General features: G+C 40.0%; 1 protein-coding gene across 1 annotated transcript in view; it reads right to left on the bottom strand.

Moving 5' to 3' along the window:
• The window catches only part of LOC135479821 (uncharacterized), a 35,731-nt gene extending 17,667 nt beyond the window's left edge, over positions 1–18,064 (bottom strand). The window contains exons 1-2 of the mRNA XM_064759726.1: positions 18,024–18,064; positions 16,519–16,638 (exon numbers count right to left, since the gene is read on the bottom strand). Of these exons, the coding sequence (XP_064615796.1) occupies positions 16,519–16,638; positions 18,024–18,064 (161 nt within the window). The remainder of the gene's footprint in view (positions 1–16,518; positions 16,639–18,023) is intronic.
• Positions 18,065–18,704: the final 640 nt, after the last annotated feature.

The following is an 18,704-nucleotide window of genomic DNA, read 5'->3' as shown; positions in this document are numbered from 1 at the left end:
CTGATGGGTTATCAATAATCAATGGTTACTGTCAGGTGATAAAGGTTCACATAAACCTGACGGCTCCAGCCCAAAGCGACAGGCTGTGAACCATTACTGACGGTTTCGTTAATGCATCGAATAAATATATAAGTTCATTAACCGGAGCAGTTACGGAGCTAATATTTTCTCATGGAGTACCTATCTTGGAAAGAGATCGAGATAAAGTCAAGATTATTTATCAGTGCGGACTGATCCTCTGTCGTGCAGATACAGGTCTCCATAGGCAAGAAAGATTTACTGGTCATTAAGCAGACTGAGCACGTGGGTGGAATTTGTTTGGAAGTAAATCTACTCTATTTGTCTACTCTAAATACCGTGACATAAGTGAGTTCCTTACGAACTTTACTTTTGGAAGTGATGACCCCATGTGGGCTTCTCTGTAACATCGACATAAAACGAATAAAAAACCATCGCCTCTTTTATAATATGGTGTCATGACGCTATGTAGGATGACTGCCTGCTTCCGATAGCTGACATCTTGAAAGTCGCATATTGGAGGATAGGGGCAGGCTCGGATGGGTTGGTTGTGGGAGAGAGGTAAGGAAATACCGTAACGACCACCAATACAGTAAACCCTGAAAATATGTTTTTGGACGTTTTGTGGTTACTTTCACACTTATTCACAATAAGTGCTTGATGCATAGCTTCAAAGCCCGTGACAGGTTTATACTGCAGAACTGACAGTGCGGATGGTATAACCTGTTGGCTGTGTGCATACTTATCCTGTGTGTTGTGATGGAGTTGTCGGTGGTAAATGTGCAGAGTGAAATGAGTTTTACTTGGTAATAAATGTCTATTAAAGACACTATCGTATATTCACGATATAATTCGTAAGACAAAACGGAAAAGGGTAGTATTCTATACCTTTAACGACAACAGTACGCTGATGGTTAGCCACGAATATTTTTGGAAATTCCATGAGCTACACCTATTACTTAGCAACTTCAACCGCATACCGGGGAGGTTCTTGTGAGCAAATCGCAGACGATCTGTCACTGTAAGCAGGCTGGCAATCGGCCTGAGCGACACGGAGGCGATTTTCCATCTAGCTGGTAGGGATCCTTTCTTTAACGTTAATATTAGAAGCCAGAGACGTAATTTAGAAACATTCATGTCATCTCGCGAGAACGTAAGTGGTTATAATCTACATATTTGCTGCCAGTGTAGCAATACTCTGCCATAGCCAGTGAATATGTCATTTCTTTTATTTTTTATATATTTATTTATTTGATTGGTGTTTCACACCATGCTCAAGAGTTTTTTAGGTATACGACGGCTGGCAGCATTATAGTGGGAGAAAACCGGATGTGACATTTCAGTCGACTGTTAGCATGGCGTTGTAATAATACAATGGCGTAATATAATGACATGGATTATGTATTAGTTGAATATGCAAAATCACGTGGGGATGACTAGACTAACTTATTACTCTAAATATCCCAGACGATTAAAACGAATTATGTGAGGACAAATGTGTCGTGATTCGACGCAGGCAGACGCGGAACAGTCCTGATCATGTAACGGTTAAAGTGAAACACTCCAGCATATAGATTCCTTGGTGAATAGTCCAATATGATCCAAAAATTCCTTATGGATTTGCCTTCGTAATGTTACTCTTTGAATTATTTATATTACGGGCCAACCTATTGTGTTACCACCATGATGCAAAACCCATTGGGCCTATTAGTCTCGGTGTGGAAATTTGCAATTTGTATTAGCAATAAAATGCTTCGTACAATGTAACTTCGCGCTGGGTTTCGTATAGTCAACCTGCTTTTGGCTTGCCTTTGATCCTGGAGGCAAGAGCATTCCCTCCAAGAAACAGTGTTTATTGACAAATAGTTGTCTGATGTTGCTAAGCGCAGTCGCTTAACCATGTGATAGTAGCAGAGTGGTTTCTTAGAAACAGTATCTTGACCCACAGAAATATCAACGGAGTTCGCGTTTTGGCCCCTGAGCAACAAAAGCCTGTGGAGGAGTAGAGATGAAAGCTAGATTTGAAGAACCCTTTTTTATACTTCAATGGAGACTAGGTGCACGGTGAGATTAAGTGAAGACTCAAATTTTGCATCGATCATAGTAAACCGTTGACAACCCGGTCAAGGCTTCCGCTTAACCCCTTTCTCATCAGTCCAATCCACCCCAAATTCTTCACCATATACCTTTTTATCACGCACACAGGACCCAGTCAGCCCACTCCCTGTGCCCTGAAGACAACCATGGTATAAATGACACATAATCACTATTATCAATGAAACACTCGGAACCCGCGATAAAAAAGGGCCCAAACTAGAATCGATGAGATTTATAACTGTTGGGGCTAGACAAACTCAATGCCAAGGCATATGTTGTAATTAGCTGTTGGAAAAATTAGTTATTTGTCCCTTGCGGGTTTATTCTGAGATAATAAACTATCCTCAGTCTTTTGATGTGTAGACTGCATGTTCTCAGTAATTATTCAACGCTTGAATACGGTGATATCCTGGTGAAAACATATTCTGTGGTGTACAGCACCATTATCCGTAATTGGACTATCCGGATCACGTAATGCATTGAGGACAACGCTGGCCTTGCACAACGTTGTGGCAAACTCCTATTTTATATCAAACAGCATTAGTATGGTTCATGTAAAACTGAAATCCCGACATATAAAGCGTCTCTCCGTTTACTGACATGATCATCTGTATATGATTTCGGCCTGTGGTTGGCTATAGTGGCAGCTATGACTAGCCCGCGTAGGAGGAGGAGGAGAGGGAATTCCGTCAGTTTTAACAAAAGTCTGAAAGAAGAGATTTTGATGCGTGATTTCTGTAAGATGCCACACCATACATCACTTGTCACCTCCGTAACTTACCACACCATACTTCACTTGTCATTTCTGTAACATGCCACACCATACATCACTTGTCACCTCTGTAACATGCCACACCATACATCACTTGTCACCTCTGTAACATGCTAAACCATACATCACTTGTCATCTCTGTAACATGCAACATCATACTTCACTTGTCATCTCTGTAACATACAACATCATACTTCATTTGTCATCTCTGTAACATGCCACACCATACTTCATTTGTCATCTCTGTAACATGCCACACCATACATCACTTGTCACCTCTGTAACATGCCACACCATACTTCACTTGTCACCTCTGTAACATGCCAAACCATACATCACTTGTCATCTCTGTAACATGCAACATCATACTTCATTTGTCATCTCTGTAACATGCAATATCATACTTCATTTGTCATCTCTGTAATATGCCACACCATACGTCTTGTTGTTACGTTTTTGTTACACGAAAATTCCATACAAAAGCAAAGAGGAGGCAAACCATTTGTGGTCACAAATTTTGGTTTTGTGTGAAGCAGCCTAATGGAAACTTCAGTTTCAACAAACACAACAGATAAGCCTTTTCTCAACTACTGTACAAAACTGACCATCAGTACAACCGAACGCAAAAACGTGTCATGTGTCTTAGAATCTCGCTGAAAATAGCGTTCATATTGTCATTTGCGAATAGAACAATCTTGTGAAGTGAAGTTGTCCGTTTTCGTATACGGGAAACATGCTATAGTGCGGCGTAAAACATCAGTGGAACAAATCAGTCAAAATTTACAGACAGAGACGGAAGGCAAATCAAGCGCCTTGGTTGTTAGTATCCGAACTATAATGCAAAACTTCTTTTAACATTTAATGTAAGCTGACTTGTTCAACGGTTTTTCGCAAACCCAAATGGAATCTAGGTCTCGGTTCCATTAGAGACACTGGTGTTCATTTGACTTGGCATGGATTGAACAGTTTATCTGATAGATTATGCTTGGTTTGATGTTCACTATAAGTCCGAAGATCAATTCATGATTAGTTAACCTGGCAAGGATTCAAAAGTAAACGTAAAGTGTAATTGACACATTTAAGTCCAGCTCATGCTGGCTTCCTCTCCGGCCGTACGTGGGAAGGTCTGCCATCAACCTGCGGATGGTCGTGGGTTTCCCCCTTGCATTGCCCGGTTTCCTGCCACCATAATGCTGGCCGCCGTCTTACAAGTGAAGTATTCTTTAGTACGGCGTAAAACATCAATCAAATAAATAAATAAATAAATTGACACATTATTCTTGACTTTATGCATGCTGTAAGTTCCAAGATTAATTCATGATCATGTAACGCGTATTTGATATATTTTTCTTGGCTTTATGTACGCTTTAAACCCCAAGGCCAATTCCTGATACTCTAGCCCAATAGCTGGCATCTGTATTACATAGCGCATCCAACAAATGTCATCTTTTGAATGTGTTGTTGGTTTCGCCATTTTGCTTCCAGAAGGGTAAGGTAACTATGGCCTATTTATTTTAGGAAGTCGCCTATATTCAGATATGTTTAGAGCTTGTGGTGTTGCGTATCACAAACGAAAGGGCAATTTTGGTAGCCAGTATGACTGATTTTACAGACAGCTGAATATCAGCAACTGGATCGGAGACAGACTATGACAGCTCCCACAGTGCTAGAACAAGAAATAAAGCGTACTTCAGCGTGGAGCCCAGCGTCTGGTCATAGCGCCTGACTTTCGGTGCCAGACCAAGGTAACATTAGATGTGTATTGTATTGGCAGCTATCTTCATGAAATATTCTACACATATTTGGTAGTTTAAAACTTTCAAATATTAAAATACATGTAGGGAAATGATCACTGATTCAGGTGAAATAAATTCATAAGACATATACTTACCTGATATGAAACATCAATTCAGATGGCAGTTAGGCATTTACTGCTCGCCTTTCCCTGACCCATATGTCTCCGAGTTCGAATTGGCCAAATATGTGTGTAATTGGGCGACTTGAATTTAAAGGTATGATCTCTTGAACATCACGCTTCAAGTATGCATTTTCATTATGGCCATATGGACAGTGTGATCCCCGTACCTACGAAAGCAGTAAAGTTGATTCTTTGTTTGTTCTTTTGTTGGTTTGAGAACTTTTTTTCCACAGTTATTTCAGCCTAGCCGTGAATCGTCAATACCACCATAACAGCTACATTAGGTCAAATAATAAAGATTATGATTAATGTCTCATATTTTTACTTATGTGTATGCTGTCATATTTCTGTACAGCAGGATTCGGTTCTTTTTTTCAGAGCGATTTGCCTATAAAATGGCCATAAATTTTCCTGATAGAGACCACAGCAAGTCGTCTTCAAAACTTTTTTCAAAGGCGTTGCACGCCATCACAAGACGTGTAATTCAGATAATACACGCGTTTAGAATGCGAGTTGGATAGTAAACCTTGTCCCACACCACAACTGCTTGTTAAGGTCACACGGATAAGTCGGCCAGCCCATTACAAATTACCGTTAGTGTTGTTTGGACAACACAGGGATTTTACGAGAATGATCTAAGGTATTAACCACTCTGTTTTTCGGAAACTGAGCAATACTTGAGAATTTATGACTGGCTGGCTTGTTCAAGAAAACCGATTGCTTTTTCAAAATCCCATTTTAGTGGATGGCTGGATTCTACCCGGAAAGAAATAGGCCATGCTGCTTTATGGTTAAAAAAAAAAGCGGCGTTAGTGCTTGTGTTAGCGAACTCCATTACTCATCAGACATCATGTCATTTTCAACAAGCTAACAGGAAAGAGGATAAATGCCAAAGGAGGTCGTAAAATGCTGACAAAAAATTCAGCGAAATGAACACTTTAAAGCAGGATGCAAATCAATGATATTAAGCATTGTTTAAATGGATAAAGCATTTGTTAGGTGTTTTTTTTAACCTTTCTTTTCAAATGATTACTACCCGAAAGGAATTTCACTGCCTAACAAAAAAAAGAAGAAAAAAGCCGATTGACACAAGACTCAAATGGACTGCAGCTGTGATTATACAGCGCGAACTTTAATGGCCACAATTTTATTTTGCTTTGCAAGAGATTTTACTATCAGAAATGTGCTTTGACTGGGTGGGGAGTCGCGTGGGTGGTGCTTTACGTAGTGTTCCAATGAGGTACCGCCATGAAGATGTCGTCATCAGGACTGATATGCTAGTAGAAAATGTGATATGACCGAAATATTCGGCAAAAACACAGATACGATGACTTTTTGACGGGTCAAACTAAACTTGAATGCAGAATTATGGATATCGATAGATGATCTGTTGATATCGATAAACCCTGCCAGTTATCGAAATGAATTAGCGATTACGATCATATCGATAAATGATTTATGGATATGGATAAATATTTTGACATCGGTAGATATTAACAGATGTGAAAAATGTTTTTATTGATTTACCGATAAATTTTATCCATTTTCCGATATTGATAATTTTCCATTAAATATTAATTTGGCCGCCAATATGAGTTAAGCCAGCAGCCAAACCATCTGAGACTGGATTCGAACCCTCGAACTTATAAGCAATGGGTCTATGGCCTACACCGAAGAAAACGGCACACAGATACATGTAAAACAAAGGTCCCAATGAGCCAATAACACAGCAGTATCAGCGCAATCGCGTGTTTCAGTCTTACACGAGATAGTCTTTGAACTCGCAGAGCATATTAACAAAATAATTTCATGTCCACAACATCTGTACTAGCGAGTGAACGGAACTGTGTTTGTTAAATCTGATCATGTTTCCCTGTCTGGGGTTTGTACTTCATGCTAAGTGACTTAAAAATATTTCGCAGCACACATAGGCTTTTTCTCAGAAAAGTGAATTACAATATTTTGCTCAATGTATTGATATTTTTTTACTTTTGCACCTGCATGCACAGACAGGTGATATCTAACTGATCGAACTTAATATGTATAGTTCCGTTTGCGTAATATGCTTGACATTTGGCACATGCCGCAAACGTCAGCGATATCAACACGTACTTCTAATGGGTGACTTATCTAGTGACATGGTCAGACAGGTATTTGTAATTGGAAACTTCCAAACCAACAGGTGACAGCGACTTACGACCTTGGCTGGAATAATACATGGCAGCTAATCTGTTTTCTTCATTGCGTCACCATCTATATAGGATACAGATGAGCATGCCAGTTGTTACATGGGAGTTCCAGACAACGAGACTTCATTTATTTACAGTGAATATAAAGTCTGCCACTATATATACATATAAAAATAAATATGCATGACATTTGGCACATGCCGCAGCGTCAGCGATATCAACATGTGCTTCTGACAGGTAACTTATCTGGTGACATGGTCAGAAACTTCCAAACCAACAGGTGACAGCGACTTACGACCTTGGCTGGAATAATACATGGCAGCTAATCTGTTTCCTTCATTGCGTACCCATCTATATGAGATACAGATGAGTGTGCCATGTGTTACATGAGACTTCCAGGCAGCGAGACTTCATTTATTTACAGGGACCATAAAGTCTGCCACTATATATACATATAAAAATGATATATAACGCAGTTACCACTGAAAAACATGTAAAAAAATTACATAAAATTTTAAAAGCCGGGAAGATGAAGTTCAGCATAGGGGATATGGCACTGACGGATAGTTCACTCCGAGTAGCCATGTTGTAGAAGCCCTAATGAACTTAACCAATCACTAGCACTGAAAGCGTCACATGACAAATAGTTCTCGATTGTTGGTGTGGTTTCTTATAGTGAATAGACAGATATGGAAGCAATAAATTGGATTTTGCCGTTAGTTTAAATGCTAAACTGAAGCATTTTGGACCACACATGTATGAGCAGGGTACAGAGAAAGGCTGTCCGTGTCACAATGCCTACATGTTGGGTAGTAGGCAACAGTAACTTCTCAGGGTGAGCTGACTAGTGAAGAGTCATTGCTTTAAGAAAAATATTGGGATTTTGCATTATTTTAGCAAAGTTAGATTTATTACAAAAATATCTTCCCAAAATCTGAATGAGTGAGTCTGTTGTCAGTCAGAAGGTCCTGTTATGTTCGGTAAATTCTCTGAAGTCAGTACAGCCAACTAAGCCAAATGCTTACAGCCATGCAGGACGAGGACGAGTAGGGCCGCTAAAACACGATGATTGTGTCTACGAACATCGGCTTGACCGAGCGCCAATCTAAAAATAATATCGGCCCTTTGAACACAGAACAGAGCTGAGACTCTTTGGTTGGGTATTACAGTTTTTGTTTGCATTTTCTCGTCGTCACATTGTTTAATACCGATAGTACGGGAGAGCCCCGAGATTTTGTGACGTAACTAGATAGCTATAATATGGCAAAATGGCGTCACCAAATCAGTGGCAAGGTACTGAGGATTGTTTCCTATTTATTTTGTTGATAAGCGGTGTAGAATATTTAAAATATTTTAGAACATTTCTGGAATACTACTTTATTAATCAATTCAGCTTTAGTCGCTGAATTTATATTCACTTTAATTATTGTTATACGTTCTACTCAAAAATATTTCATTTAAAAGACGGCGACCAGCATCGCTGTTAGAGGGAACCAGACAGAACCGGAGGAAAACCCAAGATCATCTGCAGGGTGATGGCAGGCCTTCCCCTCGTACCAGCGGAGAGGAAACCGGCATAAGCTGGACTTGAATTCACAGCGACAGCTAACCGCAGCGCCAAGTAATAAAACCTATATCCACAAGCTATACAGCATATAGGTATAAAATGCATAAAGAGGGGAAATATTGCATTTTTTTTTGAAAAACAAGATAGAGTCGATCACAACGTCTGAATGGAGGCTGACATCATGACGTCATGCAGACTTAACTGATAGCAATGAATACTGAACAAAATGCCTAACTCCTATGTGGGCATTGTTCAAACCCCCAAGGTCAAGTTAACAAAAGATTTTTTGTCTCTCTGGGCCCGAAGAAAAAAAATCACCGCTTTCTAAACAGTGGCGATATTACATTCGCTCATCAGTAAGAATGCACATGTAGTGTGACGGGATGACGTCTTCATTTTGGCTATACTGGTTGCCTACAGAAATGAGTAGGCTGGTGGGGTGGAGTTCATTTAGTAACACATGCAAAGGTATAACGGCTTTAATCCAGTGAGGTAATCTACAAAGTGTTTGCATGAGATTAGAGATGAAATTCTCAAACGAGCTTGAAAAGCCGGCAATACCCGTATTTTAGTCCCTGGTACACACGCGGCACGAATTCAATCCCATCGTTGGACAGGGAATTTGCAGATACCTCCGCCGTTACTCTTTTTTGCTATCACAGTGGCAGTAAGCTGTAGACGATGCTTGTACGGCCACACTTTTACATGTCACAAGTTGGGACGTTCGTGGGACGGGTTAGTGTGCGAGCGGGTGCCTTGCACATATGGTTTCAACACAGTGAAGGAATCACCAAGACTTTTACACGATTCATGGCTATGGCAATTTCACTTAAATATAATTCTCTTGGGGCATGTAGCTCTCCCTGCTCATTAGTTTAAAGGCATTGAGCGTCGCTGCAGACCTGAGACCCATGACCGGTGGGGTCGCGAGTCGCGAACTGAATAAGAGCACCAACTGGGAGAACTCAGTCACATACTTTGTTAGGTGCAAAGGAGGGGTGGGGGTGGGGGTGGGGGGTGTGGGATGAAGGCGGGTAATTTGCCAGGTTCTGCACAGATTTACCCCTGATATGGAATTAATTTAATGAAAACACTCACCATAAGTCCCTATTTAATACAACAGCGATAGGTAAAAAAAAATCAAAATGGTGCAATAATATCACAATTACAAGAAATGGAAATAGAGAAAATTCCAACTGATCCAGAACAATATATGCATTTAATGACACAACTACAGGAAACTGAAATAAACACGTTATCCAAAATTACTACTCAGTAGTCTTATTCCAATAACTCGTTCATGACATATGTTGTCGAGATTAGGATTTTTTCTTTCCCGTACACTCAGAAAATCAATCCGTTAATTTTAACAGAATGTCTCTTGTCTGAGCGATGCTAGAATGTAGTCTATTATTATAGCACAATATTGGAATCTACCAGTGTACAGAACCGGAAGTCCATTACCCATGCATCTTCCCCATAGCTAGTCTTCACGGTACAATACACATGTTACGTCATCTGTAAAAGCTCACGCCACCTGGTGGAGAAATGTCCCAATCTCTTGGGTAGAAAATTTGAACTGAATCATGGCAAGTCTAATAATAAACGGTTGCTACAAGAACTGACCACACCTTGAAACCGAAACTCCGTGTTTAAAAAGTATGATTTCGATAATCATTGTTGGCATGCAGTTATAAACCCATTGGCTATTTTTATATTTCCAAGCAACACTAAAACAATTACTATCAAAGACATTGTTGTCCTTTCACAAAACACTCCATTGTCGTATTTCAATACAACCGCGTTTGGATCCCACCATGCATCAGGCGTTTCTCAAACGTTAGCTGCGCAACAGAAAAAAAACCCTACATGGCTGTGCAGATACGTCACATAATGTGTTGTGTTAGAGAACGAGGAAAAGTGTCAATTGACGTAGAGTCTACCTGAAGGGAAGTTGCATACTTCTAGGTAATGGACCTCTGACATATCAAGGTAACCTAGCATTATGCAGAACACGGTAACGTGCCATTATACAGAACACGGTTATTTGCATTCATGCACACGGAGTCTTTCCTTCGAATAATTTTAAGTTTATTGACTTACCACTACTGCAGTGAAATACAAACGACTACATTTTAAATGATTCCTACATCTTTATGTTATAGTTATAACGATACTGTACGTCTCAAGCTGTAGGTCTCAGAATAATCCTTCGCTTGTTGGGCCTTGGCGACACTAAGCAGTCCTCAATACTCGTGGCCATTGATAATTTGTTCGCTTAGACTACTTGTCTTCCACCAACATGGTTTGCATGTTTGTACGTGATGGCCCGTATTTATTTAACGTCTTAGGACTTAAGTCAAAAATTCAAACAGGTGTATAGATAAAGCACTTTGTCCTAGAAAGTTTAAAATTAAAAACGTACTAAACACAATTGGAGTTTTTCTGTTGTGAGATTGGCATTTTAAGTTCTTGCAATTTATGTCTTAAGTCTTAAGACTTAACAGTCTCAGATGTAAAACATTTCGCCAGTTACATGCCACAGACCGGTGGTTCACCCTAGACATTCCAGTTTCATCCACCCATGGGTAAACTTGACTGCTATCGTATAAGTGGAAGACTAAATGAGAATGAAGTTAAACATAAGTCGAATAGATACAGAAATAAATTGAAAACATCTGAGACAATCGCAAACATTGATCTCTACTTGATAGACCGTGTTTAAATACCCCGACTGCCGATCGCACGAGGGTTTAGTTATAATCTTGTTGTAAAAAACAATGTCTTACTTTGCATCACAGGCGTATATGAAATCGCATTTACGCCCTCGTTATCTCAGACATTTTCGTGAATACTACAGAAAAAATATCAAATCTAAGACATCTGGAAACATTGGACAATTCCCTACCTACCCCAAGCCCACGCCTGCAATATGATCAGATTTGATATACTACGAGAACTCCGTTCCAGGAATTGAATCAAATCTATCAGTATTTTATTATCAGCGGAACATGGCAAAATTGATAAAATATTTTTTTAGTGTGGAGATTTTGTAATGAGGACCTCAGTCTCTTCCCAGTCCTCAAAGATGCAATCTCTCGAGGGCCATATGTCATCACACGCCATGTGGAAAAGTGAAATTTGTCAAATTAAATTTGCAAGGACATGCTGAAATTCCATGCCTGGCCAAACACACGATTGGAACCTTATTTATGACGTGATGTTTTTTTGTTTTCAAAGATTATTAAAGATTTCCTTCCAGGCTGGCTAGTATCACGAACTGAATTCATTGAGAGATGGCGGCGTAGTGGTCGATTTCAAAGTCCCAACCTCGTAAAAATCTGAATGCCACTCACATAATAAAATTGAAAAGGGAGAAAATTAGTTATAGCATATGAATATTTATATCCCTTGTTCCAGGGGATGTGTATCTTGATTTATTCCGATTCTGAATCAGGTGCATATTTTGGCAAGACCCAAGAGATGTCCGGAAATTGTAAAAAAAAAAAACCAAAATCCCCCCCCCCCCAAAAAAAAACACACACATCAAAAACAGCAATACCTAAACATCTTGTTTGAGAGACTTTAAGTCACATATATATGGTATTTCCAGAACTGTTCCACGTACAGAAACAGCGTAATATAAAACAACATGAAACTGTTATCTTTTTGAAATATGCCTTTTTCTGTCACCCTGTGCCGAATAGAAGGTTCCAAAACCCAATGTTATTTCTCAAACTACTATTGCGTTTAATGTGTAGCATTAAAACGGGTTCGCCAATCCTGGAGTGCTCTGTATGTACTGACTAATTAACAATGTGATCTCGGTTCAGTTAGGAAATCCCTCCACCAATGGCTGCATGCTAAACTTACCAAGAACATATTCGTTTTTTTCCACAGAAGAGTTGACAAATTAAATGATTGATTGATTGACTGACTTGCTGTCAAAAAAAAAAGAATTTTTCATATAAAATAATTTTTTCATAAATATGAAAGTAGTCAGTTTTATGCTTGGATGTATTAATGAATCAGGAGTAACATGTGACTTGTAGTGACTTCTGATCATCGGTATTTAAAAGTTGCTGACTAGTATTACCACTCATTTCGTAGACAATTGCACACCGTATTGGTGGAAGACATTAAGTGGTTTTGGGAATTGGTCAGGCGAATATTAACACAAAACGCTCTATTTTGGTTGACGGCTAGTATCTGATTGTCCGTTTCAATTCATAGAATCCCCAAACGTATACAAGCCGTTGCAAACGGCCCTAGGAGCGTACCATCACATTATCAACGATTTGCTTTGATGTGGTAGGAGCCTTGACAGTGTTCGAACCAGTTACAGGTTAATCTTCACTGGGTAATCCAATGAAAATGTTTAAGCCCATACCTTCAGTCTGGATGTTACTCCCGTAGAAATCCAAGTTGTGCGACTGCGTAACCTCAAGTCTGCGGTGCACACTTAAGATGTTAGAGTCAACCTTGACTAGACCAAAAGAGTACTTTGTCCATTTCTCTTATCTTAAGCACGAAGGGATGTAGTGCGATGATTACCCATATTAAATAAAGTCCTAGGTACGACCCGAGCCCTGGGTTTACTGTTTAGAAGACAGACGCTCGAACAGTTATACCTCGGGTGGGGGGGGGGGGGGTGGATCCTTATCACAACTAAGACTCAAAAAAGGATACCAATGCTTTCTTTGTCTACTAATTTGAGGACACAAATGATTTATTTATTTATTTGCTTGGTGTTTTATGCCGTGTACAAGAATATTTGAAGTCCAGCATTATCTTCCCACGTACGACCGGAAAGAGAGCCAGCTTGAGCTGGACTTGAACTCACAGCCACCGCATTGGCGAGAGGTTCCTGGGTCATTGCACCGCGTTGGCATACTAAACACCTCCACCACAGAGATACAAATGCCCACCTTTACTACACTACCATCTACTACAAGTGCTCTGACCATGACAAAAATTATGTATTAGTCCAAACAGAGCAGAGAATTTTGAACGTTACATCCATCGTACGTTTGCATCGTATAGTAAGCATTCGGTCTTCCCCCTGGTGGTTAAAACGTGTCTACCTCAGCCCAATATTCCTTCGTGACGAGAGCAATGTGCGCGTGTGCCTTCGAGGTAGCGGGTTTGATTGGTAATGAGCTAAGACGAGTGAGCAGTTGCTTCGCCATGTGAGATGATTGCCTCGTGCATGAAACCGTTGGTCTATTGCCATAAAAATGTTACTTTAATACCGCGTGTTATGTTTTATAACGGTGAAGGGTGTTTATTAATCGCATAGGGGCTTAATAAAATGGACATCAAAAGATATCTTCGCTGTACGTAAAAAAAGGGAGGCAGAAAACAAGGTGTCGCTGTAGGCACGACCGCGCTGGCCAAATCACGCTGACTGGCCACGGATTAAATGAGATTATTGTTTAGACACGACTTTTTTTTTCCTTGTGTGCAATTAGTTCGCTAATGATCCCAGCCTTGCTTCTCGGTTAGAGGGGAACTACGTTTTTATTTTCGTTTTCTACACGCAGGATGGAGTGAAATAACTGTGTCGTAATTATTTGTGGGCGAGAAACTGGCAAAACTGCTTTCCTAATTGAGTGTTTACCTCAAATAGTAGTGAAACGTGGATTGGGGTACACGCATGAAAGAAGGTAAAATAAGGTCGAACGTTATTACCAAATGACTTTCCACCGCATTGGTCATAATTCCAAGAATGCCAGGGTAGCGTCAAGAGCATTACACAACGTGGATCAAGTCCGATGAAAAGTGTTGTGGGAGACATAGATGTAAACTGCTTAATTATATTGTAAAAGGATACGTGCTGCTCCCAGTCCCAGTAACACTGATACAGTAGTTGTTATACAGTCTTGAACTATAATGTAAAAAGGTATCAACTCTAACCAGTCTTGGTTGGTGTCGCCTTACATGCAGAGCATACACAGTTGTTATCAGTTTGCCTTTCGAATACTGTTTGAGAGGTACGTGATCCGAGTAGTGTTCCATTTTCAAACAGATACCAACATTTGACAGTAATCATCTGAGGAATATGAATAACCAAAAGGCAAGTAACCGGTGAAATTTGGCCTCTTGTCAGTTTACCTCAGTGAGGGTTTTACTGAAAATGTTCAGGTAAAAGTAACAACTTACATTCTCTCTAGCTTAAGCATGCATAATTCGGTAACAGAAGCCGATTTTACAAAGCTGTTTGTGACTTAAGACAAACTTTAAAAACTCGTCAGAATGCTCAGTTTTGGGTACTGGAAATTGAAATTTTGAAACATTTGTCTTAAGATAGTACTGATGAAGTGAATAAATTTAATTTCGAAAGCCGCAAAAAAGGCTTTAATTTCATATTTTAAAATTTTGACAAGTCAGAAATGGTTTTGTTGATGTTAAGATGGAATTTATTAGACATCACCGCTCTAAAAACATCATTATCATTATTAACACGGATTTATTAATAAATGCTTACACGAATTGTTCATATATTCTGAGATTTACCAGTGATTAACTCGTGGTAAATATGTGAAATCTTCTTCCTGCTTTTAGGCCTACTGTCGATCCTTCGAAAAGAGTCAATCGCCATGACTATAACTGACGCGCAAATCTGACTAATGCTACTCTAGCAACTTGTAGAGTTCACTTTCGGTGGGAGATGTACAAAATATTCCAGAAATTCCAAATGCATTCTCAGTATTTCCACTTCGATAGTGAAACCAACATTTTGAAATGTCTCCGACAATGAGACTTTTGTTTGGTGGAAATTCTACCTGCAGGGAAATCACCCATACAAATGGGTATGAAAGCTATGAGATTTAAATCTCGGCACTAAAATGGAATATAAATTATATTTTCACAGTATATTTTCACAGTATGTCGTACTGTGCCGCTTTCACACAGCATGAAAGGCAGTTTTAACCGTGTGTCACTTGACAACAGTCACGTAGAACTGCGAACTAGTCCGTACTGTATACTGTAAGGAGTGTTTTTAAACCTTTGTTAAAAACTTGTTTGAACAATATTGTGTAGTTACTGTTTACTGCTGAACAGAAAGCCCCTTCACCGCTCAGTTTTTAACTTCACACTGGCGGCATGCAACTATCCCATATAAATACAGGATTGTATGGTTGCTACATAGTACAATGTTACACACAACATCACTGAGCAGAATCGCACCATACCGGATGGTACTGGGCGTCTATTCTTGGTTGCGTTGTACTGCGCGGCTACGTACTGTGACGTTCCCACGTGAAATCAGCACACAGCACTAGGCAGTTACTGAACAATGCTGGTCGGGATTTGAACCCTTCAGGACAGTACCGCACGGGTGAAAGACGTTCAGTCCTACAGATCCATGTCCGTGAGATGACACAATCTAGGGATAGCTGTTCTGCTCAACTGTTGGCTTTGGTGCTATTTCAGTTCAAAAGGAATGTTCAATAAATGCATCCGATGGCGTATCTTATGTAATACTTTAAAGGCTTCTCTAGGGGAAAAAATAGGAAAGTTTGAAGCCTTTGGGTGGAAATACTTAGACTCCCGTCTACAAATTGTGTTTATGTCGCTATGTGCGTAAATATATTAAGAGTATATTACTTTATAAAGTCACTAAAGCGTTGGTTACTTCTCGATTTAAAGTCAAATGCTATTGTGGTTTCTGTGAAACTAAGCTTGCCGGAAGACTTAAACTCAAACGGCGTTGTGTTTGGATTTTTCACAGTCAGTCGCTGGAAACTTCAAACAACTCAGCAAGAATGCAAAAAGGTACGCCAAGGCAATGCATGTGTGCTAGCTATTATACATCGTGTACCAGCAAAGATTTTTGAAGTCCATCAAGGCAAGAGAAAGAATTTCAAAAGTACTGGGGAGCGTAAAGAAGCAAAAAGATATTTAAAAAGAGACCAGTTGTTACTCTCTTTAAAGAAAACACCCAAAAACTTACCTTGTTAGTGTTTGTAGAGAGGATACAAGAATCCATAGTACGAAAGTTGAGGCTGTCCACTCATGGTCCGCACTCGTGAGGAAGATCAAGTAAAAGAGGGGGTCGTATTGCGATCTAAACCTTACCGCTTACTTCCAGCTCTCCTCGCCAGGACGACACTTTTATAGCGCTCTCATTCGATTGGCTGATCGACAATAGGCCCACAGTCATTGATTACCTGGATTTCTACTGGAAGATTCCTCCTGAAGGGAGCACAGACACTGGCAGACCGATTGGTTGCGGGGATCCAATATCACACCTTAGTCAATGACATTCGCAGGTCGTGCGTCACGGCTAGCTCACCAACCGTTCATTTGTTTCTCATTCAATTGGCACATGACAATTTTCTGTGCTCTCCTTGTTTGTTCACTTGCTAGTCCGTTGATCATGTTGAACTATTAGCCCAACCCTCTGCCACTCATATACTTGCTCAACGGAAAGTCCGCTAATGCCTTTGATTAGAGGTCACATATTAATGAACCGCATCAATCCACTCTGCTCAGTACGTTAATAAAGTACATATACTCGTCATCGAATAATGAAACAAGCGCTACGAGAATGGTCTAATTACGGTCTATAATGACCTGGCTTAAGCATGTTCTTACTTGACCACGATATGTCCGAAATATTGCCATGTGGCGTTAAACCATAATGATTCATTAATGTTTTTACACCCGTTTTTAAAACATGATGTTTAAAAAGTAGCGTATACAATACACATTCAGCTAGACTGCATGGTGAATTATTAGAGTCAGACGCATACTCTCGTTTGTTTACATAAAGGTTTTATAACGGTACTTCAAGATTGAAAAGTAAATTGCACCCTGCTATGAGCTTTGAAGATTTATCGCTTGTTTCCTTATACCAAATAGTAAAACTGAAAGGTAAACGTACAAAAGTTTTGTTATACACAAATCAAAGTGCCTGGATAATACGATATAACAGCAAGAACATACTAAATTAGTAAAATGATACACGTATTTTTACCTTTTTGATCATTTACTCGTGTTTCACGAATATAGTGCGCATGTTTGTAAGCATAACACTTGGCAAAGCCCGTCAGTAACTCGTCAGATGTCTGTGATTGACCCGGTGATTGACGCACTCCATGCCCCCCCCATCCTAAACTGACCGCCATCGCACATGTATATGAAAACAAATATTTATTTGTCTACGGCTTCATCAAACAATAATCAAATAAATAAATATATGAAGTAAATTTTTAGAATCATGTTTCCCGGTAATTTGTCGAGTTCTGTGTTGATTCACTGAAGGAAAGAATGAATGAATGCTTGGGGGTTTGACATCGTACATAACAAATGCTCAGTCATATGACGACGTGTAGTCATTAGGTGGAAAGTGCAACCGCCACTGAAGCATAATACCGAAGACACCAGATACACGACTAAGCACACAGTCACATTACACTGACGCCGGGCCAACTAGTCATGTTTCCTTGCGCTAACCTCTCAGTGCTGAGGCTCAAGCGAGGCAGAACCAGTACCATTTTCAAAGTCTTTGGGAAGAGATTTCCGTAGAAAGCTTATTCAATCTTTAGTGCCAATTAGATGTTGTCATACACAGCACAGAAATAGAACCAGATACGTTCTGGAGTACGAGACGCTCATTTGCCCACGCGTTGTGTTTCGCAATGGCATATGTTTTTACTCGGGTCAAGGCCCTGCCACCTTCAGCTAGCATGTGGCAGGCTTAGTGACAGGTGGACTTGAGACTGGAAAGAAGTAGATGTAACAGGGGCTCGCTGCACGTAGCTGACAACTACGACGTCAAAATTTTACGCGACAACGCCTCCTCAGACAACGCCTCCTCATTATAGTACAGCGCTCGCACACTATATCACTACACGTCCTCATTATAGCACCACGCTTCCACACTATATCATTACACATCCTCATTATAGCACCACGTTTCCACACTATAGCCCCACAAGTCCTCATAATAGCACTGTGCTTTCTTACTATAGCATTACACGTCCTCGATATAGCATTACGCGTCATCTATACAGTACTACGCGACATATCTGTAGCCACTACATATCCTCACTATAGCACTACGCTTCCAGACTATAGCACTTCATCTCCTCACGTCAACACTATAGTACAATACGTCCTCTCTATAGTACTACG

Source organism: Liolophura sinensis, chromosome 12, assembly GCF_032854445.1.
Source record: "Liolophura sinensis isolate JHLJ2023 chromosome 12, CUHK_Ljap_v2, whole genome shotgun sequence".
In the NCBI taxonomy this organism is placed as follows: domain Eukaryota; kingdom Metazoa; phylum Mollusca; class Polyplacophora; order Chitonida; family Chitonidae; genus Liolophura; species Liolophura sinensis.
This window is presented reverse-complemented; position numbering and strand designations above follow the sequence as displayed.